This window comes from Pezoporus flaviventris, unplaced genomic scaffold, assembly GCF_033815535.1.
Source record: "Pezoporus flaviventris isolate CSIRO_AGI_PZ_B2104156 unplaced genomic scaffold, CSIRO_AGI_Pfla_v1 ptg000006l, whole genome shotgun sequence".
Taxonomy (NCBI): domain Eukaryota; kingdom Metazoa; phylum Chordata; class Aves; order Psittaciformes; family Psittacidae; genus Pezoporus; species Pezoporus flaviventris.
The window spans coordinates 10,829,797-10,855,476 of record NW_026892554.1 but is presented as its reverse complement, the minus strand read 5'-3'; the positions used below and the strand labels follow the sequence as shown (position 1 = coordinate 10,855,476).

Below are 25,680 nucleotides of genomic sequence, written 5' to 3'. Positions count from 1 at the left end.
CCTTTCCAAGACCAAAAGGGACAAACAGGGTTGGGGACTGTATGTACGACCTGGAGGGGTTAACGCTGTGCGGATCTCTGCACATCTGCCTGGCAGGAGTGCTAGCTTACTCTGGGAGAGTTACAGCTAGGGTTACATGAGAAGCGTAGATCTGAATTGGAGTGGAAGGGAATTAAGACTTCACAAATTGTCTTTGTATTAGCAGGAAAAAAAAAAACCCATCAATGTAGGCATCCTTCAGGGAAGGCACTGGGAAAGTGTGGTGGCAAAGAAAATGAAAGATTGATTTGAAGTAGCCTGTGTTAGGGTAATACCATGTCCTGTTGATGTCAGGAAGATTATGCCATGTAATTTAGTAAAAGTGTCACTCTGCTGAAACCTCATCACTCTTGAAGTGCTCTGTGCATAGAGCTGTGATCCTTGGATTTGACATTTTCTTTAGATGCTAGAGGAAAGTAGAACCAGCTCTGGGACTTGTGTTCAAAACCAAAGCATCAGCATCTTGTTAGAACCTAATTCTTACAAATATAATTCAAACCTCTAATTGTGAAAATGCTTTGGTGACTGTCCTGCTGAGAGGGTATTTAAGGAATCCCTTTCCTTTTTACGTAGGTAAGCTATGTAATTTTCCTTGACAGGTATTTTTGATTCCTGACATCATTCTGAGTATACCTTCATTAGAAGAAAAACCCTTGAGTAACTTACATACTGGTAGATGACTGATGGTTGCTTATGTAACTTGTGTTTCAAAAAGCACTTTAATTTCTTCCAGAATCAACATTTATGCAAAAACCTCAAACTGTGCATGTGCTAATTGAATCTCTTCATCACTGCAGCACATCCCGCATTGTTGCAGCTTTCTTGCAGTATTTAGGTGCTAGAACACTTCAGGGAAAACCAATCCCAAATACATTGTGCCAGAATAGGCAAAGGTGAAGCTCCTGGGGAGCTGTCTTCCCAGCTGTTGCTCAGCAGCCACCTGATTGCAAACAGCAGGGATTTGGGTCGGAGGCCTGTGACAGTGATTTACAAGATTTTAATACGTGGTTGCATTTCACTTGATGCCACACTTCAATGCAGGAATTTGAAGGGGAGAAAGGCTACAACTGAAAACTTGGCAGTAACAATTCATGTTGGATGTTCCTAAAAGATCAATTAGTAAAAATCCCACATTTTTAAAAACTGTAACAATGCATTGGAAAAGACTTCTGATGGTTTCATCTTTTTGACAATTAATACTTTTCCTTGCAAGTAATCCATGTTGTAGTGAGAGTGAGGGTAAGTTGTCTCAGCTCTGAGCTTGCAGTAGGTAGCACTCACGAGGATTTGCATATTGTGTTAAAACAGTAAATCGAGGTCTCGATTTGCATTCCACAGGAAGTAGGAATAAGCACATACTTTTGCTTTCTTGAATGATGAGTAAGGCTGAGTTCAGTGCTCAGTAAAATTCAGCAATACTGATTTACAGTCTCTTGAAAACACTGATGTGCCCAAGATGCAACTACAGTAGTTCCTAAACTTATCAGTTCTACACAAAACTGTATTTTTTTCACCTGAAGGACCTTTAAACTGTGTGACTACAATTCAGACTGTCATGTAGAATCCTGACCATTGCACAGCTAGTTGAGAATGAAAACACCAAACCCAAACATAGGTTGAACAGGATATATTTTTTTTAAATCAGTTCTTCATTAAGGTTTTGAATGCATGTGTACATGAAAATTTATATTAAAAAATTAAAAAGGAAAATCTTGTTTGTTTAGAATAACTCTGAAGTGCACAAATATTGACAAAAGCTAACAGAAACAAAAATACAGCTCTCTGCTTTTTTATTTAGTGTTGCAGTTACTTAGAGCTGGCAAATAAACGCAATCCTCTGAGTTGGAGAGTCTCACAAAAAGGACAACATTTTATTATATACATAGTTCTGATGTGCAAGTATGCAATCAATATGTACACTTACATTCCTAACTGTTTACATCGTTCTAGAGTATTCACAGTAGAATCAAGCTTAAGGTTAGAAATGTGAAAAGGCCATAACAGTGAGAGAAAAAAAAAAAAATCAAGATACGCCTTGGGATTTTAAGACATTTTAAACTACTTGTTAATAGATTTCAGATGACTAAGCTAGAATTTAATTTTGGAGCAGACTAAAAATAGACTTGTTTCTTAAATTAACAGTAATGCACTATGCTTTTTAAATGGTTTCACAGATGGCAGTATTACCACAAGCATTAGTAATCAGTCTTCTGGCTTGTAAGCACTAATACTGACCAGAAAGAGCTCGCCTGCAGAAAAGCTGCTGCAACCATCCCTGTATCGGTAAGTGACTATGTCTGTTGTAGTTTTGCATGTCTGTATGCATTCCCATACCTACTCTGCTCTTGTAAAATGACAACCAGTTTTCTTAACCCACGCTACTTTACGTGGCCATATCCACTGCTCGCTGTTCATAAGAGGTGTAAAAGAGAATGTATGCAGCTGAGGATTTCACAGATGATGACGAGATCTCGGATACTTCATGGTCATCAAACTTAAACCAGCGTTGTTTCGCAGCATTTTTGCAGTAGGCTGTGTAGTGCCCTCCATCCAACCCACCGTAATGATTCTGTAAACAGAAGAAAAGAATTAATGGCTTCAAAGCTGCAGTTTCATCCCTTTTTAGGGAAATTACCTAGAATGTGAGACTTTTACTGAATACCGAGCATACTTTTTAGAATACAACTTAACCTGCACCAGGTAGGCAACCTGGCTGCCTAAGAGAGGCTAACCCAAGTCTTGGCATAAAGAGGAGCTGAACTTTGAAATGTGATGTTGTTACTTACTGAGACTGAAAACAGATTGTATCGCTTCAAGTTATTCTTTGGACCAATAACATACTGTGAAAGGTCAAGAGTTTCCAATGGGAAATCTACAGAAGTTTGAAGCTTTTGCTTCCATCTTCCATCATAGGAAAATCTAGAGAATTAAAAAGCATCGTTAAAGGTTAGACGCTGTTCACAAGCTATTGTAGAATATTAAACATATTTGTTTTCTCAGTTTTTACCAGGACATGATCTCAACTCAAGCATTGTACCCCCAATTTTGTTAATGCTTGCACCTGTGTTTCTTAGCACAAATGAAAAGAGATTATTTGTAAAGGTGCTTTGTGAACTACAGCCTCACGAAAGATGCAGCAGATGAAAACAAAATTCTTGCAACCGGAAATACATCCAGAATTTCTCTAATTTAAAATGGTTTGCTACTGCACTGGAACTATCAATCCCCATCAAAGCTCGCTCACTTCATCCTAGTCAGTTTTCACCAGGCCCTGTTTCTTACCGTTTCAAGTGCACAAGCAGAACCGGTGGCAATTTCCAAATCTCTATTTTTTTCAGAGAATCCCTTCGCGTTTTGCAATGGCTACAGTAAAACCTATTGTTATCGGTGAGCTTCTCCTCTTTGGAGAACAGTCTAAGGCATTCCTAAAACAAAATACAGACACAGATTGTGAAGGGCGGGTGTATGTGAAAGCAGCATACATGTGCATTTCCTATTCAGTTATTAACCATCAATTATTCAAGTGCTGTGTTTCATAAAAGCGAGGCAAAGTGAATGAAATCCATGTGTGGAAGTAAATTTCACTGTAGACATTAAGTAGCCTCAAGTACTTGGAAATTTACATAAAATATTTTGTTTGAAATCACAGAATATTAATACTATAACCTACAAAAGCAAGTATCATACATGTTGTTGCTGCTATTGCGCTCTCAATATTCCCATCCTGCATTATATTTAAAACTTTTAAACTGTTTAATTCTTCTAAAGTTATGAGGACTCAGATGTGCTTGTGTTTCAGATTAGTGTAAATTAAGATGCAATAATGACCAACTCCTTCAACAGGCAGAGCAGAAGCAACGTCATAATTATGTCACAGTGAAATGTTTTTACTTCAAGAACCATTGCTCTAGTTCCGCCGTACCTGCAGCGTACATTTACTAGTAGAGGCAAGTGGTAACGACAAGTACATGAAAGCCTCAAAGGTTCGGGACTTCTTGTGACATGTGAGACACTGCACTGTAGACTTGAACTGGCCTTGAAAGAGTGCCACAATAATGGATTCATTGAGCTGCTTGTGTTTGTGCCAGGCTAGTTCTGCTGCTCTGAAGTCATCAAGATTATCGTTGTTTTCTTCTTTGTGCCTTTTCCTGTTGTCAGCCTGTATAACACAAGTTTGAACACCATAACCATACGTTAACATATATAAAAATAGGAAATCTCTATAGACAAACCTGCTATTGAGTATTTGCAAGAATATTTAAGCAAATCAGAGTAGCCATCCATTTCTTATCTAGTTAGGCTTCTTCCATTAATCCCTTCAGTATCCTATACTGTTTTAAGCTAAATTCCTTCATTAATTCTGAATACTCTCATTTTCTTCTCTACAAGGTTCCAGTAACAATCTTCTAAAATAAGAGGGTGGTTTTTAAATTTCTATTTTTTTTTTAATCATCTGTCAGATGTATCATTTATTACAAGTGTATTGCTTACTTTATTTAGGTCTTCATGCAAGCCATCCATTAGGAAGAGAAGCAGTTCTTGGGAGTCCTGTTGGCTATATCCTGCAAACTGGTCATTAATCTTCCCAATTGTAATTTTAAAGTCTTTTGGACTGATGTATTTATACTGTCCTGTCCATAAAGCTTTCATTATTACACCAAACTCTTCAGCCACTTCACCTTTATGCCCCAGGAAATTTGACCTATACAATTAAAGAGACAAAAAAAAAAAAGGTAAACCCTTCAAATAACTTACTTTTATTATTAGCTTAAGATGTTATTATTAAGAAGTCATTTTTCAAGACCAAAAAAACCTGGCTGTTAGAGTGAGTTAAAATGTTTGCGTAATTTGGTTCCATATTCAAGACTGGACTGACAGAAGGTACAGCTGTTTCCAGCTTGCATTGTAAACTGCTATTTAAATATCTAAGGACAATCTAGGACACTTGTATCTCCCAGTGTGGTGAGCACAATGTTATTAACAGTGCCCGGTAAAACCTATTTTGTCACTCACACATTTTGAAAACATCAAGACCCTTCCAAGTTATCTTTTGTCTCGTACTTAAAAAACAACCAAGCCCCAACCCCACTGAGTGATTTTTTTGAACTAACTATCATAAAGGCAAATTTTCTTCCTTCAGTTACAAAGGATGAGATTGTTACCTGTTAATATCATCTTGATACAAGTTTCTGTTAAAATAATCGGCCAGGTGAGGTGCATTGCACAGACACTGTAATATGGAATTCATATAGCAAGTGTTCCCTAGGTTACGAAGTCCTGTGAGAGCTGGTCCTGATCCCCCAAACACCGGATTGAGATTCCGAATTTGTGATGCTGAAAGTCTTGAAATTTCTGCTTTAGTGTAACGGACTGGTCTGGAAGGAAGGAATTATTCTTTAGGAATCTCAGATTTGACAAGGCTGTGTACATAAGCTAACAGAACCACCCTCCCTCACAGGGAATGAAATATCCTGGCACAAGATGTCGCCAAACGCCGTTGTTTAAGGTATTTAAAACCAGTCAAAGCCATAGTGAGAAAGCCATATGCACTGGCCTATAATAAGGCTGAGTTATAGGCTCTAGCAGTTGTCAATGGACTTTTGGTTTGTTTCTTTTTTAATTCACAGATAATTAGCTGTTGATTCAACCCAGTTTAAAAACTGAAAACTGCATTTCGTAAGACTGGTATTTAATATATTAACATGAACACCACAGCTTAAAAAGCAACTGTTGTCCAATTACACTATGACCTCTCAAATGTATGCTAATAACTTACAATTAGGTTAATTTTCAAAAGGTAACTCCCTATACATTGAATATTCAGCAATGAAATTTAAGTCTATCAGTCCTGCGTCCTTTCAAACCTACTTAGAAAATATTAATGAATTTCAGTTGGTTAAACACAAAGGATGTCCTATAGGACTCTCGTATGCATGAGCTGTGGTGTAACTTATTGAACATACTTATTGTCACGATTGACTGCAGGAGTTACTGGAATTCTTTTCTTCTCTTCCTCCTGAATGGCTTGGGTTATATCTGGGGAAGAGTAGGAGCGCTTCAGTTTGGAGTGCTCTCTTTCTCGTTCAACAGTCACCTGTGGCTTGGGTTTATGAGTTGGAGGGGTTGATGGAGGAGTGGATGAAGGAGCCATTTCTGGTGGATACATATGAACACTATTTGTTGGCGAGTGATAGTAACGAAAAGTTCCAGTGATTGGATCCAGAAACTTTGGGGAAGAAAACACAAATTGTTTCAAAACCAAGTAAAAATCCATCATTAACTTACTTACCTATTTTTAAACTACTGTTAAGAACAGTGCATGAGTTTTTGAAACATTGAGATGTTAACAGTGGTGACTGGCCTCAACCCTTAAAGGATTAAATTTACTGGAAGGCACCACTTCCACTTAAAATGCATGTTAAATAGCAACTGCTTAGTACCAGAAACACCAGATGAGGTCTCCTAGTTCCATTATAAATAATGTTACAAATCAGAAAATGATCATGTGGAAGTTAAAGGGGAAAAAATAATAATTAAAAAAAATAAAAGAATCAAATAAGATTTAACTGAGAAATAAGACATAATTGAAATGCATTACAAAACTGCACAAGACAATGTGATTGTACTAACAGAACAGACAGTTACCTTTGCCCAACCTGCAGGCAGTCCTGGTATTATCCTTCCCATTTCTTCACTTCTTGCTCTCATTAATGGCTCCCGCAGAGACTAATAAACAAACAGAAAGGTCAGGTACATGCAGTTACTGATGCAGAGCAGCAAGCTGCCTCTGCTTCCCCTGCAGAGTTACACGATTCAATGAAAAACAGTTCAATATGAAATCCTCAGTTATAACTGGAAATACAGTTTATTGTAGTGGTAATACAGTACTACTGGTTTGTATCACTCAATCTAAACAAAACCCCTTTGTTGACATGCTTCAGAAAAAAAAGTACAATTCAGCCTCACAAAAGTCTGAATACTCAATTTCTTCCCTAAAGAAGCTACTTTATTAGCAATATGTGCTTCTGTTAAACACATACAGATGATCTTTTCTCCCTTTCAAAGCAGCAGACAAAGGAGTATGCATGAGATGATGAACAAGTGTGGAATGCTTGTTAATGCTACCAGAAACATATGAAGACTTAGTGAAAGCTTCAAATATTTTTTCAGATGACATGAAAAAAAGCAAATAAAAAGCTGCAAACACAGCATAGTTTTAAGATGATTACTTAAAAAATTGAAATGAGGTGGAATTTAACATAATAATCATAAAGTATCTGTGCTTGACTGTTTTGGCTACATACAACACACTGTATTTACTTTAAGTCTTTCAGTATCTTGTTCAGAATCCTCTATAAGGGGTCCTGGCTTTTGAGCTCCACTCTCTGGTTGTCCTTTAACCCCAGTTTGCTGTAAAAGATTTTGAGAGAAAGCTTTCAATTTCCATCTGGAATGCCAGAAAAGAATGCTGATAAACCAAAATAAGGAAAAAAGCAGAATTATATTTTCTTTTTTGGTTGTTAAATGCATGTGCCACAAGTAGTGACTGGAGCAAGTAGCTACACATCATTTTTATTCTTCCTAGTCTATACTATAGGCGATTTGCTGGAATAGCCTTTGTAGTTGAATGTTGTGTTACATAAGCCAGTCTGTTATGTAGCTTCGAGAGCTCAGAAATGAAGTGCAAAAGTTCCACCTACGCTGCTTCACCTCCTAAAAGCCATGGGGTTTACAACTTGTTTTTAAATGAAAGACCTCTTTCCCTTTTACCCCTCACTGTGAAAAAGCTTCTCCACAAAAAAGGCAAACTGTGAAGCCAACATTATGGATTTATCTTATCATAGGCTGTCATCTGGGGATTATGTGAAGTTGCTGCCAGTCAAAAGATCATGGATGACTGGGATAAGGTTGCTCAGGAAGATTTATTTTGGCTTCCTTGTGCATTTGCATTACACAAGCATCAAAATTTGGTCAACTAACAACTGCAATTGCAAAGGGAGAGAAAAATATCCTAATACGTGTTCCTGAGAAATGGTTTTAAGATACTTGTTCTGTTATTAACTCAGCTTCACAAATAGTTTCTGATGATTTATACTCTCAGAAATTTTGTGAAGATTTTTTTTCCCCCCAAGAACCTAAGGGAAAAAGAGGAACTGTGACCCTCCCCCCCCCCCAAAAAAAAAAAGAGTCTGAATGGGACTGTTTTCAGCAAAATTAGATTAGGGTATTGCTTCGCTTCCTACACCAGTCAAAAAAACCCTGTTACACCAACATTTATGCAGCTGGGGGCACTAAACAGTTTGCGATGATAATGTAATTCTGCCCTAGCATGGTTAAACACTGTAATACACAGTACTGGTTGGTACAAGAGATGAAATGCCACTATGTCTCAGTTTTTTGAAACTGAGGATTGCAGCCCTGCAGCCTACAAACAATCCCTCCTAACTCTATGTGAAATGGGAAGTTTCATTATCCTATCCATGCTGCCCACCTACCAGCAAGAACCGAGGCTGTCTGGCAAAAAAAACCAAACAAAACAAACCCTAACTACTTGGTTTTAACTTTCACCCTTATGTTTATATAAGAATGGCCTAAATAAAAATCCAGTTATGTATTAAGAATTTCTACACTGATCCTATTCACTCAAAAATCCTCCTGAATAATTACTCCGTTTGGTTATTATCTTCTCTTTTTCACTAACCTTGCCTGAAACAGGCACATCGCCCATTGCCCGTCTCTGCGTTTCTGGTGTTCGAGTTCCCTTTTCTCTTTCTTCCACAGGTATTTTGTCAATCTCAACCCTTTTTGCACCAATGCTCTCTGGTTCATTTTTGTTTTGCCTTTTTGCTTCTATCGCTTCTTTGTGTGCTCTTTCTTTTTCCTTTTCCTCCTGTTCTCTTTTTATTTGTTCATCCCTCTCCTTCTGTTCTCTGTCCTCTTTGGATTGCTGTTGCTTTTCTTTGTGTTCCTTTTCTTTCTGCTCTTCTTTTGCTTTTTGTTCTTGTTCTTCTAGTTCTCGTTTGAGTCTCTCTCTCTGTTCTTCTTGCCGCCTCTCCCGCATTTCTTTTTCCCGTCTGTTTTTCTCTAGCAGAGCAGCAGTTTCTGCATGTACACGACTTTTTTCTTCTTCTGTCAGAACGCTCTTTGTGTCCCTTAACGGCTTAGTGGACCGGTCTGGAACTATTCGTCCATTCTCAACAGGCTGACTGTCACTGACTGTACTGTGAGACTTTGGTCTGTTATCATCAGGGATTTTTAGTGAAGGCTTTTTAGTACGATCAACCTGTAACACAAAGTGTAGAACAACAATTCACTATGGCTATTACTGCTCTGTTAGATAAGATTTATTTCAGTGAGATTTATGAGAGAATAAAGATGATATAAAGTTGATTTCTCCCAGAGAAATAGTAAAGTTTCAATTTCATCAAATCTGGTAATTGAAAATGCTTGTTAGTAAAATTAGGTATCACTTAACTTCTAGATGTGAGGGTAAGACTCAACAAGCCCTACAGAACCATAAGAACAGCATTAAGCACTGATTACTACAACTCTTTATTTTCAAGCTTTCAAAGGTGCATATTTTAAGGCAATCAGGCTGCCTAATTTGGGTTTGAACCTCAATCATGTGACAGAGCATGTGATTAAAGCAGATCTGCTTGGTGCAAAGAGGTATTTAAGAGTGGCTTATGCTCAGAAGGAGGACAGCAAGTTGGTTTTGATGCTAAAGTGGAAGTTGTGGAGAAATAAAAGCTCGTCTAGTTCAGGGAAGACACAGGTAAGGTCTTTAAATTTTACAGTTTAGGGTCCCTTGGCTGACATTAAAGGCAGTATCTAGAAGGGAGAAAGTGAAGAGTTTGAGTTTAGCCTTGTGTTCAAAGGAAAGGACTCTACAAAGGTATATTTAGAAAGTTTTATCCCCATGAAAGAAGAAACAAATTCTTATACTCTCCCCACTAGGCTAAGAGTCACAAGGCACCTAAATGTTTTATTATTTGAAGGAAGATACAGTCACTGAAAGTGGACCTTTGGAATAGCCAAGGTAAGCTGTGGCCTAACTGCCCTCCCTGCCTTTCATCGTTTATGTTTCAAGTGGAAAAGTTTGCTTAGACTTTCTGAATTAATAATCAAATGTTGACCTTCAATTTTTCTGGTGCTCATATAAAAATATCTTGAAAAGCTCTGCAATTATGTTAAGAATATTCAATTTCATGAAGTTCTGTAGATTGGTTACCATGGCTTCACAAACCACCAACAGTCTCTGTACCAATATACTTGTGTAGAAGGCTTAAATACGGAGTATGTTTCCTTGTGGGTTTAGGCTTCTGTGGTGGGTTTTACAGATTAACCTGATACTAACCCTGAGAAAAAGGAACACTGCTTACCTCAGGGATACTTCTTGTAGTTGATACTGGATTAATTACAAATGAACTGTCAGACTTGGGAACAGAAGCATTCTGTATGTTTGGTCTGTTAAGTGATTTTAGTCTCTCTTCCAAATTATCTCCCATTTCCTCATTTTTAATCACTTCTGTTGGAGGTGGCTTTATAGCGACAACAGGTGGAACAGGAGCTGGCTCTTCCAGAGATGGATATGTAAAATCCACTACAGAAGGGGAGGAGAGGATGAAAGCATGAGATAGCCCTTATAAACACAAAAGCAAAATACCCCCCATATTCCACCCCAAAATTTAGACTTAACCAGAACAAGGCTATCCCAAACATATTTGAATGAATTGGATACACCCATTAATTGCAAACACTTGGGGGCAGGGAGGTCATCCTTTGTACTTACAAGAAACAGTCACTGCTTCACTCCTGCTATGCTGAGGTGGAGTTACTTTAGCATTTGTTGTGTACTGGGGAAAACAAAGGAGCCAATTTTCATAACCTCCTTCTAGAATTAAAGGTTCATTCTGCAATATAGTTTTGCTTTCCCACTGTAAGAAAAGAAAAAGTTTCAAATTAAACAATTTAAAAATAGAAAAAGAACTTTTACATCTTAACAGTGCTGTTGAAAAGTCTGTGTCTCACCATTACATTGCGACATGCTCTTTTTGAGATTTTTAAATAAGAATTAAACAGGCTGCAAAACCCCTTTGGCCAACAGGGATCCTCTTTGTGTCTGGAGAATGCCTAACACAGGTTCCTGGCTCTGCCTACAATAGGGTCTGAATATTTTCAGTACACTTGGAACCACTTTACTACTGCTTCAGTACCAATCCTCCATGCAGAAAAAAAAGGTATTTTTATTATATTATTTGCTTCAGTTTCTTATCTGGTAAGTTTGTCAAGTGACTGGAGCACTGGCTTTAGAAAGCATAATGTTACATTTCTGAAATACCCTTGAGAGTTCTGGCTCCAAACTGCTCTCCTCCTGAGGCCCTCAGTATTAGAACATGAGCAAGGCAAAGAGGCTCAGAGAATGTTCTGTAAAGCACTAAGCAAGGAGAACTGCCTGAACTATCTCTGAATCCCAGTCTTGAACAGAAACGGGTAACAGAAAGATGTGCAGTCTTTCACAAGAGCCATTTATATAACAAGTAGAACAACAAGCCAAAGTTCTGTCTTGAACATTTTCTTAATACTGAGTCTATAAACTCCCTGTACTGGTGAATCTCAAATTTAAATTTGTGTTTCTCTAAAAGTTACATTCAATAATGCAGAAAAGTGACCCATACTCAAAATATATCTGGGGTCTCCTTCACCGAAATGCCTGACTGACAGGACTGCAAAGCAGCCAGCCTTCTTGGCCTGCCTGTGCGGGTGGTCAGCCAGCTTCCACAAAGAAGGAGTAACAGTTGCTAATACAGGAAAGAGAGACTGTTTCTGGCAAACTGTACTATGTACTTTCCCAAATAACTCCGTCAGTTAGAACTCATGAACTAGTGACTGAGGAGGGGAGCGGAATCATTCTGCTGTTAACCTGTTTAATAAACGACACTGTCCTCTACTAGAGCACAAGCACGGGAATGTGAAACTTCAGACAACACTTCTGCTATCAAAATAAGCAGTCTTTGAAAACTGAACCAAGATGATTGCCTAAACTGTCATTAAGGCTTCCATATACTCTGCAATTATAAGTGCTTTAAGCCCTTAGTTATTGAAGTGAATTAATACAATGTGTGAAACTTGCCAACCTTAAAAAGTGCATCTTTCAAGCTCTGCAGAGTTGTTCCTAGTTTTAAGTCTTCAGCAGAACTAAACCAGTCTAGGAGTACAATATAATCGAAGTGTCCTCTTCTCTTCCATGGATCTCTAGAATCCTCTGGGAGTCTAGTTTCAATCCAATTAGCAGTAACTCTGAAATATATTAACATGCATTTAAAAAGCATGTACTAGTAACATTTTTGTCCAACAATATACAATCCATATAGGTTTATAAGCTTGGATAAAATAAATATGGTTTGACTTGAAGTCAGCCCATGCAAGAGCAGAGCTGTCCAGATATATACCAGTGGGTGAGATGTATCAGGCACTTTAAAACCAAGTGTACAAGCTTTAAAAGCATATAATTTTTTTTAAGTCAGTCAATTTATAGAATTAAATACTTCACTATCATTTAACGTTATTTCATACCCAGGCCGGATAGCTTCTTCTGGGACACTGACAGATCTTGGAATACACGATTCCTGATAATCTTTCAATCTTCGAGCATCCATTATAAGCAGTTCAATATTTTCATCCGACATCATTGCAAACAGTCTCTCAGCTGTGACTGCTCCTTGAAACAGAGAAGTTATTAGATGTAAAAAGCTACATTATAAATGGAGATAGCTATGATCACATCTGACTGCTGCAATCAAGGCTGCACGCATGAAACAGAGAAGTCCCACTGTCATGGAGGTGAGAAACTATAGAATTAACACACTAGACCTTTTGTTCCCACTACTGTGGCGATCAGTGCCTGATCTGCTGAATTAGACAATACTGAACACTTCACTGCTAAACTAGTTTAACTTTTTGTGTCTCATTTAAATCAAGCTATATAGGCAAGAATTTGTAAACTACATGCCTCTTCAGTAAAGAAGAACTTTTTCACATATTTATTAAGGGAACAAAAAGCAGAAGGGCGGGAGGGGAGCAGAATTTAACTACTATTAATGTATCAGAGGAAGCTGATATATTTCATCCTTGCCTAGATTTTTCTCTTATCAATTGAGGAGACTTTTTTCTTCCTAATTTGACCACTTCATTAGGGCTAGTTCAGCTTTAATTATTAAACTGCTGAAAAACTAAGTACAGCCTTTTAAGCTCAGAAGTGATGAAGCCTGCTATACAGAGCTTAATTAATTACTAAGTCACTCTTAGTAAAATGCAGGATGCTAGAATTTCATCAAAATCCTCTGAAATAACTCCTGAAAAGAATTGCAACTGCTTAGGTGATAGGTGCATAGTCATATGAGGACTTTTTTCACATCTATGTGAACACTGCATCTCTTACCACTTGGACTGTCAGACTGATCCTTTCTCTTCAGTGAATGCTTTCTCTCACCATTAATCTGTGTTGGGGAAAAAGAGAAGTTAGTTTAATACCTAATACTCAGAACCAAGGTGGCCAACTGACTCTCACAGAACTCAAAGAAAACTGATCAGACTGTAAGCCACAGGAAGAAACCTAGAAAAAGGAAGCTTCTTCTAGAGAAGATACGTTATTGATAAATGTACTAAAAAGACATCAAGGTTGCTGCTCACCTAGACAAAAGCCAGTTAAAAAGGCAATACAACCTAGGACAGCATCAGCTGGTATGCTGTTGAAAAGTCAGCTCTCTCCTAAACAGAAAACCTTATCTGTAACATCAGCTTATTAGCGTTACCTTGGGTTTCTTAACACTAGCCAGTTCTAACATAAAATAGAATTTAACTTTACAAAAACACCCTACTCTATCTTCTGCAACAGTTGGAATTGGTAGGACTCATCATCTTCCAAAGACATGTCAATGAAGGTTTATGGGGAGTGTAAGATAATTCAAGAAAGCCCCACATGACTCAGAACTACTAGTAGAAATCAAATGCTAGATTAGAGGTATATATCTAGACCATATTATAGAGTTTGTAAACATCTTTAGTTACCCTTTGGTTTTTTCCTTTGGAATCCACAGCACTTTCTGAGGTGGTTTTGGCTGAACTCTTTCCATCATCTTTTGGTTCTTGCTTTTTCTGCAGCTCTTGTCTGTCCTTCTCTTCAAGTTTTTTCCGAACTTCAGCTTCCTCATATCTAGGGGGGAGAAACAAAAGCCTTTTCTTTCCACATTACACTACTGGCTAAGCTGCATAATTAACATCAGAATCATCAAGTCATCAGGAGAAAAAGTATTTAAAGCTTGGGGTTTTTTTTAAAAAAAAGGAAAAATTAAAGTATTGTCTATTTTGTATTTTCAACAAACCCCATTTTCCTCCCTGACTGCATGTTATTATTTCTCCCACTCTTGGGTTGCCTTTTTTATTCTTAAGTCCTGTTCAAGGGTCCTGTTGCATAGACATTGTTCTTAAGGGTGGTTTGGTTTGTTTTGTTTGTTTTTAATCTAAACCTATGGCCATGCTTAGCTATGGTGTCACTAAATATATCGGGTTTTTCATTTTGTAGAGGAAAGAGTAAGTATTGGTGACTTAACAGTAAACTTCAGTATATTATAACAATCATGACAGGTATTTTCTTTGGATTTGCAACAGAGCTAACAATTACAGTTAGGAGTAAGTTAGCCTAGTTAGCTGAATTTCCTTTTTGTAAGAAGCTGGATCAGAACTATTTATATATCTGGTAGTAGTCACCTTCAGAATGTAAGCTGACTAAAGTATAGTTATGTCCTTACCTGTGTCCTTGCTGTTTGTTTCAAATAGTGAAGCCTATGCAAACATCACATATACTTGAGAGTTTTGTTGGACCCTAGGTCTTGCATATAGCTGTCTTTTTCATAAAGCCTTAGACTTTAAAATTAACCTCCCAGACTTTTGCCATTTTTAAGGACAATCACGATATTGTAAATCAAACTTGACCTCCAAACTACAGCTTTTACATCACCAACTGCAGGTATGCACAGTCCCATGACTGTTATATTCTATTTAATATAACTGAGAAGCTTAAGGGTTACTAATAATCCATAAAACAAAACCCCAATGTTTTGAACCAACTATTTTAATGACTGAACCAAGCAGTGAATCATGAACACTGAACTGTACTAGTAATTGCTTGTTTTAATCAGATGTTGCCTAATCAGGATTAAAATGACAACAACAGTAGAGATGTAATTCGTATCAGAAATACGGTGCTAATAAACCAGATCATTAAATCGAATTCTGCCTCCAAGTCTATTCTATTAATTGGCCACTGATAGGAGGCTGCAAGTCTGCAATTTTATTTTTTAAACAGATTTTTTGATTTGGCAAAGGCATCGTAAGTTAGAACAGAGCATTTTGTTCTCATCTGGAATTACTGGCACTAAAGCATATTTCAGATTTTACTTCAGTCAATATGGAATATTTACCTATTGATTTCCCATATACACCTTTGAAGCACGGAGTAACAGAGTGGGTCATTCACATAGCTATTCCTGCTCCTATACGAATGACGTTTCAGCAGCTCCACTTTAGTTAACAATTAACATTCAAACTATTTGCCAAAGAAATTGCACAAATAATTTCCCTGGAACCAGTTCTGTAGTTACACAGAAGTCATGTTTCATTTGTATTCCCTTTATACACATTTTGCCCAGAGCAGTTGAAAGTTATTAATTGTGTCAACTTTTGGAACTCTGTTCCTTTCATAAAAAGCCACAAGTTACTAAACAGTAGTCTGTATTTTGGGTTTCTATAATTCTATCAGTATTTACAGTGAATTCATAGCTCTGTAGACTATGAATTAAAAATAAGAAAAAAATAAAGACCGTTTCACACATAGTATCATGAGACATCTTTAGAAAATCTCTTTCCATACATGTGTAACTACTCTTACTTTCTTGGTCATGTAAACTACGAATTAAGCACTTTGAGGGGCATAGAATAAGCTTTCACAATAATATTTGTGGGGGGGGAAGGAAGGGGTAAAAAGGAAATGTGCCTAGCTGAAGGGGAAATGCTAAAAGGGCGAGAAAGGGGTGATAAAGATAGTAGTTAAGGATGTAAGCAGATACAGCTGAAGAAAGACATACTGCACTAAGTATTACCTAAAGGTAGGTTCTGCCTTACAACTTCTAACCAATACAGTTTTGTGGCTTATGGCACAAAGACTTGATGGTTATAAATAAACTACCAAAAAAGCCTGTTAGCATCAGCTCAGTTACATACAGGCAAAACTGTGCATTTCCACATGTACTGCTGCCTGTGGCAGAGGTAAAGGTGTAGCAGCTAGCTACAGAATCAAAAAATGTGTTTTGTTAGTGTAAATTAAATCCATGCTAGGAGGACTTTTTAATGTATGTAAATATTAGGAATATCCACTAGTGTGTTTGGTTTCAAATGACCTTATGATGAAAAGGGTAAGTAGAAAATGGCTCTTGATCATCTTGTGTGTGTGTGTGTGCTCATGTATACATATATATATATATCTATCTATCTTGTGGTTTCTTTTTATTAGTCATTAAACAAAAATGGGAGACAATATCAACAAATCATAGTTACAAGAATTAAGAGACAATGTATACACTGGCAAGTAACTGGAGTATGTGATGATGAAAATTAGCTCTAACAACAGATCTTTGTGAATAACAATTAAAGAACTCGAGAGTTTTGGGTACCTAAGGTCTACTCAAGTGCAATCCCTTACTACTAAATAGCATGAAAACATGTAATTGCACAGGTACAGTCTTCAGGTACAATGAACAACATCTTATCTATTAACTGTATTCACATACCTGAGTTTAAGGCTGTCTGACAGTCTTTCAGCTTCTTCAACAGCTTTTACTAAATTTGTAGGTCCAAGAATTGAATGAAAATAATCCTAAAATTACAAGCATCACCCCACTTATTATTAGTACAACTTAATAACGCCTACTTACATGCATATTAAGAGCCACTAATGTGCAGAGAATTGGTATTATAATGCTACTAATGCCAATAAAAGGAACTGTTTTGAATCAAAATAATTTTTCTCAAACATAATTTTGTAAGTAAAATTATTCTATAGCATTAATAGGTAAGACTAGCAAGGCAACTGCACCAAAAAAAGGTGGCATGAGAAAGATGAGAAAAATACCTTTCCCTGAAAATAACAATCACAGATCTTACAATTTATATACCTTATGTGTATTAAAAGCAAACTGTAAAAGCAATTAATAACAGACATCAAAAATAGGAAGTAAAAGATATCATCATAAGTTTACTTAGTACCAATGTAATCCTTTGAACATGCATTAGTCCAATTCTCTGTACTTCTACTACTTCTACCAATGCAGGAGAGGCCAGTCAGAAAGCTTTTATACCTGTTGCTGCTTAAAATCAGGTCTCTTTTTAATAAAGTTATAAACAGACATATATTTCATATACAGGATGTAAGCTTTTTCTTCATCTCGGTCCAATCTGCTTTCCTCCGCTGCTTTGAAAATCTTAAGGGCGCTCTGCACATAACTGAAATTAGAGTAAAGCAGGTGATTGCTGACTTGTTCCCAAACAACTTTTCATTAAAAGATGCAATTTTAAGTGTCCACGGATTCTGTCCCCATATATTAAGTGCTTGATTTTACCATCTTAATACGAGGCTTTTATTAAATATGAATTACAGTCATGCTCTTCCAAATAATGTTTCTCTTCGCTAGTTTGTTTACTAGCCTTATTTAATATCTCCCATAATTAAACAGCATACTGAGATATAGGGAAAAAAAACAACACCTTTCTAAAAACAACTTTTTTTTGAGGAAAAACTACTTCATAATAAGACAAAATGAAATAATTGCCTAAGAATGCTGAGGTAAAATATTCATATATTTGCTAAACTTCTTAACATTTTTAAGAATTTGCATTTATGTAGCCTTTTCTCAAGGGGCACAAATTTTCATGGGCATTATGCTCTGTCCAAGTCATGTTTGGGCAGTATGTCATGTTACCTTCTGTAGGCAGTAAGCATATCCCATGTGGTAGCTGAGAGATCTATACATAAGGCTATCAACAATTTTATATCTAATCAAAATAACTGAAGAAATTTAGATCCACAACATAGTTGTTCTGGAACCTGCTCAGAAGGGTAGCACCAATACTTCCAATATTAATACAAATAAATTATATATACCTCTTTGTACTTGTCTTTTCAGGTTTTATTTCTATCTTTGTGTTGAGATCTTCCAATGAAGTAGAGAGATACAGCTCCTTAGGTACAGAGGCCACAGCAGGCATGTTAGTGTTGTTACTTATGTCCCTTCTAGGATGGTACAGCTTAGAAGTCTCTATCAGTATTTTTCTGGAGATAAAAAAAGAAGTAAGCAGAGCCCAATTACATTCCACTGACTTTTAATACAGTTATAGTTACCATCTGGGGTTATTACCCAAGCTATCTCTCCTTACATGAGCTAGCATGAGATGTAGAGTGGCTGAACAGTTAGAAGTATAAATTAATCCTCCCAAAGTGACAGACTTATTTAAAACCACTCTAGGTAATTTATCAAGAATGCTAGCAATATGCTGCTAACATAAGAAAATAATAAGAAATTCTGACTTAAGAATGTTCAAAATAACCATATTCAGCAAATATATTCAAATCTAATGCCAGTAAGTATATTATAATTAGTCGGCTTCTCTGTACTCCGAAATTTGTGATGGCTAATTATATCACTAGGTTAGCACAAACCTTTGGAACACATGCCACACCCTTGGAAAGGTGACTTCCAATGGTATGAGAACTGCTAAGGAAATTAAGGTTGCTACAGTTAAAGTCAACTTGAAACTTCTTGAACATGCTGTAGGTGTTAAAACTGCTAGGTACCATTGTCATTCTGCTTTTATTTGGAAGTGATCTCCAGGTAGCCATGAAATAGTTCAGCAGAGTATGGCCAGAAAAGACTATTACATCATCTCATCTGACATTCTGCATAGAGCAATCCAGTAAGTCTCGTACAGATAGATAACTAAAAATCTTCTGAATGAGCTATTTTAGCCCTTGGGGCTGGCAGGGGAGTAACCGAACTCCTTCTCAACCAGTAACATATTAAAGTGTTAGCAAGACCAAGAAATTAAGGGGAATTAATTAGAAGAAAGATGCTTACATGATCCCAACAAATACATTATTTCCTAGTAGTGAAAAACTCACATTGCCTTTGGCAAGATGAAGGTAAGGCATTTCCCTTCCACTCTCAAGGTGATTAGATTAGAGTGGTAAGTGTGACCAAAAAACCACCAGCCAGTGACCTCAGAGTGAAGTTTCACCCAACTGAATCAATCTATAGACCAAATGAGGTGGTCTCAATTTCCCTTCCTCTTTCTCATGCTGGTCTGGTACTTGCCTAACCTCTTACTGAGCCACTTCAGTTTGCTGAAGAGGTGGAAAGACTACACAGCTGGTGCAAGGAGCACAGTCGGTGTGTACAGCTGAGAACGAGAAGCTGAGCTAGGAATGTGATCCCTTCCCATGGCACATAGCTGTTACAGTCTTTGAAGTATCATGGCATGTAGTACCAGTAGGTTGACTGTTGTTAGTCTAGAAACAGGTTATGAAATAAAGATACTAACCGAAACCTTTGATATTTGCATGTTGGAAATAAATACAAAAATAAGGTAAGATATATGTCTAATGATTTTTTGGTTTAAGGTCTGGCATGCCAAGGTCAGACTAAGCAGTACATAACTGGATAACTTACTACTTGAACACAGATGCTGTACTTGCTAATTTCCAACTACATAGCAACTTTTCAAAGTTGATAAACTTGTCAGAAATCCTTCTTTAGGAGTCCAATTTACAAATAAGTCTAGAAAGTAAATAATGAAGTCCTCGAACACCAATTTCAATACATAAAATTAAAAATATATCCCATACCCCGCGCACCTTAGAACACTCTCTTTCCTATATAAGGGGTCTTATGTTCAACTTTTAACTTTCAGGGAGATACGTAGATGCTGAAAACAAGACAGAAAATTTATTAGAACAACTGCATTTAGTAGAAACAAAACACAGATACACTCCCTGCCCCAAAGCAAAGGACCTTTCCAATCTAAAAGCCTTTTTGCCTAAAGCTAAAGAAAAAAAAGACATACTTTTTACAATCTCATAGAATTGCAAAGAAAGGCTTCGCTCTTACTGAGTGCTTGTCTATTTCTACCTTCAGAGCATGTCTTTACCTGGCTTTTTTTTTCTTTTTTTTTTCCCCTTGGAACTGTAAATAGACTTATTCTTTGAAGCTTTAAGTCCTTTCCAAATATATCTTGAATGTTTGCTCTGTTATGTAACCAGTATTTTCTTAATCTTAAGTGGCAGCATTTGGTTTTGTTCTGACAGAATATGGTAACTAAATATATAGTCCAAAAAAGATACGAATAGAACATTACTGTGTCTGTGAGCCTATGAGGAAAAAAAAAACCCAACAAGATTATGTGGAAGATGAACCATTTAATGGAAGGCAAAAGATGCCAGTAGATTTTCAAGTATTGCTGACATACCTTGATATGGGCAGCTCTTCTGGAACCTCTTCTATACAAATGAAGAGTAGCCGGATAAAAGCCAAACCTGAGTTTTGGTTCAGAACAAAAAAACTGCTCTTCATGTTTTCCTGCTATGGTTACTAAGTTCTAACTGCAGGTCTTTAAATTGTCAGACAAGTTTAATGCTGAACTTTTATTTCCTGATCTGAAGAAATTTCTGTATCCTTTTTTCAAAAATGAGCTACTAACCACAGTATCCAATAATGAAGTATTACTCTGACCTCCCACAGCACTGCAATTCATACAATATGCTGCAGTAAAATGAGTAAGAATGGATTAAGAATAACATTTTCCAGCATTTTTTTTTTTTACAAATTTCTCAACAGCCTACTAAATTGAATTACATACAGGATGTATCACAAGTTAATAGGAGATTTCAGTTGCTGTTTCTAATTTACTCTTCTATTCAGAAGCTTAACTACAGACCTATAACCAGCATTTTCAGTTTTATGCACCATAAATCCCCTAACTGGATTTTAGTCAGTAGTAGCCTCAGACTGACCACTAGTTGCCAGGTGACTGACTGCTCAGTCTTGCTCATAAGGACCCTTAAAACTCTGTAAGATTCTACTAAATTTTAAGATGTGCTTGAACCCTGACTTTCTCTTACACTCAAATGAACAAGGTTTGGGTTTTTTCTTCTTTGAGCAGACTTTGGGAAGATGATGAACTTGGAATCCAAATCAGCTCCTTCATATATAAATATAACCATCTGATGCTCAACACAAGTTTTTGCAGATTCCTAACTGCCCTGGTCTCAGTGAAGGAATCCAGCAAAGTTGCACAAATAAAAAATATTCAGGAGTAGTTAACATACAGCAGTGAAATGCATGGAGACAGACTAAGCTACTGCAAGTTCTGTACAAGGTCTGTATTTGTTTCCACTAGAAGAGCTGCCCTGAACTGTACTTTCTTGTCAGAATCATGTCCATTTTATCAGGATAAACTCTTGCTGCTCCAGGTGGTATTGACTAGATTATGTTCACTTTTGCCAAACATTCCATTTCTCTCCACACTTACAATCACCATACCAACACAATGGCAACACTAAGGCATCAATGAACCCTTTCAACTACATATGTGGCTCTTTCATACCTCTACAAGGATGACAGATATCTTCTTTCCCAGCAAGAAAAGAGAACTGGGTCATAAAACCACGAATACAAGGGACTGAAGAAGCCATAATAGCTATATCTACTATTAGTCAACCCTGTGAGGAGGAGGAAATAACTTATTTCAGGTTTGTTTTTTTTCTTTTAGTAAGATCAAACTCAAACCTGGGGATCATTTCTGCCCCCAGCCGAAGTTCTATCTCAAGCTCTTAAGTTTCATACTTAAGAGTGCTGAAAAGCAGGCCAATATCCCAAAACCATATGAGAAGACATGTTTGCGTGTTCATAGGCATTTAAAATATTTAGAATGGATAGTTCTACACTGACAGGGAAACATACCTGTTGGTAACAGGCTTTACAACACCTAATTATCATGCTGTTTCACTAAGGATATGACTAAGCTTTAAGTAGAATGACCGTAGCAAGAACAACACACAGAAGCAGTTATATTGCAAGCAGTGTACACCAACACAGTCTGAAATAAATTGACATGCTAAGTACCATACATCACCAATTCAGGTATGTAATAGTGTTCACTTCTTTTTGCCTCCAAGACTTGAGCAGATGAGAAACAGGTTTCTCACAAGCACTAAGTTTCTCAGTTTTCTTGGAATTAAGTTTTACTGTCTGTACTCTGCACACAAGAGTTGGTTTTGTTAAGATCATCAGTATTAATCTAGAGATATTTTAGCACGACTGAATATACAATCAATCCGCGTATTTCTCTCTGTAAACCCTCTAGCTTGCTTTCAGGCCCTAGTCCTGTAACTCCATGTGCATAGGCTGATTATAACCACTGGGGCTTCTACAGCAAGGCCATTGTGCTCACACAGACTGCTCAAACTTTCATAATTTTGCTGGGTATCACCAATGATCATGGCAGTAACATGTCATGGGTCTGTCTTTGGCCTTGTACCACACTGAAACTAACTGCACCACCATGCTCAGGAACTGCTCTTTTCACACAGTGAGAAAATGATTTCTGACAATTTGCTTATCCAGCAGTTTAACTGACACTGATGAAAGACACGACAAAATTAAGTTACTTAAAACAAAGTAAACTGGATTTTATACATAAAGTTTAAAAGTTATTCAATCTAAGGAAAACTACAAATAGCTTCACTTCTAACTTAGATAAAGGAAAATCTCAAAAGTGTGTGCAAACAGCGTAGGTGATGTGAAGCCGGGGAGGTGACAGACAGGCTGAAGACTTCTCCAAGTCTGTAACCGAGCGGTTAAAACCCTCCGGCCCGGGTGCGGGCCCGGGGCACGGCCGGTGCTATGGAGTCCCCATGACACCGCAGCTCGCTGCCTCGCCCTCTCCAGTCAGAGGAGAGCACCCTAGGCAGCGCTGCTACCCTGCCACCGGCCTCCTGCCACTCTCGGGCTCCGGAGCGGCTGCTCTCTACCCCGCTCACGCGTCACCTCGACCGGGCTGCGGCTCAGGGGGGCACTGCGGCTGCCCAAGGTCACGTCGCCAGCACCGGGCCGGAGGACCAGGGGCTCCCCGCCGGGCCAGGCCCGATCGTTCCCCACGCAGCCCGGCCCGGCTCCCCCCACCCCCCGCAGCCCCTTCAGAGCCACCTGCCCCCTCCGGCGGCGGGGCCGGCCCCGGGGCTCCCCGCCAAGGGCGCCCGCCCCCTTCCGCGGCGGCCGGAGGAGGGCGTGAGGTGAGCCCGCCCGCTCTGCAGGCCTAGCTCCCCGGGCGGCCCGGGCGCCATCACGGGCCAGCGCGGTGCGCCAGTCTGTGTACTCACCGCCGCAGAGGACTCGCTGCCTCAGCCCGCCGGTCCGGGGCAAGCCCATGTCCGACCTCGGCTGCTGGGCAAACGCTAGGCGGCCATGACTGCTGAGGAGGAACTCGACGGCGCTCCTCCCTACCTCCCTCCCGAGCCACCGCCCCCCCGCGAGGGCGGGGATTCTTCGCGGCCCTATCCGTGCCGCGGGGCTGGGCTCGAGCCGAGGCAGGAGGTTGGCTCACAGCCGCTGTCCCGCGGCTTGTGTGAGGTGCGGCCGAGCGAGGACCCTTACCCCCCGCGGAGCTCCCTCGGAGGTGGGAGTGTCTCCGGGGTGGTGCGAAGAGAAGGGAGAGGCAGGGTGGCTCAGATGAGTACCACCCCGCTGGCTCCTTGGGGCCAACCCTGGAGGAGGCTCTCGGGGAGCGTGGGGTCGCCCCCAGCCTTACCGCCGCTGCCGCTACCCGGGCGCTCCGCAGGGCCGAGGCCGGCCTGGCCTGGCAGCACCACCTGGCCAGGTTCTTCGTTTTCGGGCGTTTTGTTACCGAGGCCAAGCCACAGAAAGCGGGCTCTGAGGTCTGTCGCATTTCACGGGACATCAGCGTTTGTATGCGGTGTTAAACTGGCCCTTCTACTGCAGCGCGAGATTTGGTGTGGGAAGGCGCGACGCCTCCCCTTATGAAAATATCCTTTCTGTTTGTAGAGAAAACTGCATTGACTGGGGAACATTGTAAGTTCAGATCTCGTTTTTTTTTTTTTTATTGACGTCTATGTTTTCTGTGCAGCTTGTGGTGTTACTACAAGCATCGTACCTCAGGGATGGCAGCAGTATAGTCATGCTGGCAGTTGGAACACCGGGAAAAGGGAGAGAAGAGGGTGGTGAGCCTGTTTCCAGTCAGTGCGGCAGGCTCTGCAATTGAGATCTCCTGAAAACAGAAAGATGCTCTGTCCCGCACAGTCCATCTGTCCCCTAACTGTCAATGTGGGGGATTCATTTAAGATACTTTAACTGGGCAGTGTTAGGTTTATGATTGGATTTGATGATCTTAAAGGTCTTTTTTCAACCTAAATGATTCTGGTACTTTAACCTCTTGCTCCATTTTGCCAATGGAAACTTGTGAATAGGAGCAGTTTCCCTTGATGACACTTTGGGAAACAAGGTCATAAAGCCAAAATGAGAAAGGTGTCTTCATGTAGCCTTCCAAAACACTAGTGATGCATTGCCCAGAAGTCCCAATTGTATTGCTGTACTTAATGGTACGGTAATGCTGTATTGTGTATGTGAAAGACTCAAACAATATCCTTCATCTCTAATTTGCAGTGATTAGAAGTGCTCAGACACGTAAAAGGTTCTGGGAGAAATGATGATAGCTCTAAGTCTTCTATATTGTGCAATCAGGGAGGTTAATACCAAAGGAAGTTGACAGACTCTTAACAACATTAAACTGAACTGAATAATACCACTAACACAATGCTCTTTTAAGGGCCTTTTTCAGAACTGCTCCATTTGTTTTAGCCAAGATGATGCACAGAAAGTTGTGAGGAGATGAAAAGAGTTAAGTCCATTGATGTCCAAGCTTGGACTCTAAGCGTGCAAATTAATGTGGAGTATCATATTAACTGCTCTCCAGACTGGACTCAGGGTGTCCCTTTTATTGTTTCTCTTCTATAAAGAAATTGTGTCATAAAATCTTTTGGTCTTACTCATATAGGCAAACTCCAACCATATATAGGAAGGTGTTGGAGAGCACCTGCCTGCACAGTGAGCTTTATCATATTAAATAACTTGTTAAAACATGCTAATGGTGATTGCGTTATGACATGCTGTGTTGTTGCCTTAGGTTAAACCATATTTTCTTATCAGCACGTTTGTTACTGCATCGCAGTACTGAATAAACAATTTTAAACAGCAGAAATCAGTGTGCTTTAAAATAGAATGTATTAGGTTATTTAATTAAAAAATATAAATGACTATAAAGTGGTATAAAATAAAGGAGAAGAAACCAGGTACTTTACAGATGTGAAACGTGTTTTGACTTGCCTATATAAGACATGAATGTCTCTTGGATGTACTTTTGACATATTCTGTCCAAAAGAAAACAAACATTAAACATGATTATTTTGAGGATGGAAGTTGTGAATGTAATAATGAAAACTCATCAACAGTGAGACTGGAC

General features: G+C 38.7%; 1 protein-coding gene across 2 annotated transcripts; it reads right to left on the bottom strand.

Annotated features, from left to right (window-relative positions):
- Window positions 1-1,652: 1,652 nt before the first annotated feature.
- USP8 (ubiquitin specific peptidase 8) lies at window positions 1,653-23,665 on the bottom strand. 2 transcript variants are annotated; one of them, XM_061446892.1, is made up of 20 exons: window positions 23,525-23,665; window positions 18,257-18,424; window positions 17,454-17,598; window positions 16,887-16,972; window positions 14,110-14,254; window positions 13,481-13,538; window positions 12,616-12,760; window positions 12,177-12,339; window positions 10,832-10,976; window positions 10,422-10,642; window positions 8,741-9,322; window positions 7,360-7,449; window positions 6,685-6,765; window positions 6,003-6,265; window positions 5,202-5,414; window positions 4,531-4,741; window positions 3,962-4,198; window positions 3,322-3,464; window positions 2,826-2,958; window positions 1,653-2,608 (listed from the first exon to the last, which is right to left on the bottom strand). In XM_061446892.1, the coding sequence occupies exons 2-20, from the start codon at window positions 18,358-18,360 to the stop codon at window positions 2,423-2,425; spliced, it is 3,351 nt and encodes a 1,116-aa protein (XP_061302876.1). In that variant the 5' UTR covers window positions 18,361-18,424; window positions 23,525-23,665; the 3' UTR covers window positions 1,653-2,422. The 2 variants fall into 2 exon arrangements, with proteins under 2 accessions (XP_061302876.1, XP_061302877.1); XM_061446893.1 differs by lacking the exon at window positions 7,360-7,449.
- Between the last annotated feature and the right edge of the window lie 2,015 nt (window positions 23,666-25,680).

Excerpts from the sequence above, each read along its gene's own strand:
- USP8 (XM_061446892.1), bottom strand. The coding sequence starts at position 18,360 with ATGCCTGCTGTGGCCTCTGTACCTAAGGAGCTGTATCTCTCTACTTCA. Across the intron at positions 10,977-12,176 it reads TGAAAGATGCACTTTTTAAG|TGGGAAAGCAAAACTATATT; the intron begins GTTGGCAAGTTT and ends CTTTTCTTACAG. Across the intron at positions 7,450-8,740 it reads ATGTGCCTGTTTCAGGCAAG|CAAACTGGGGTTAAAGGACA; the intron begins GTTAGTGAAAAA and ends AATCTTTTACAG.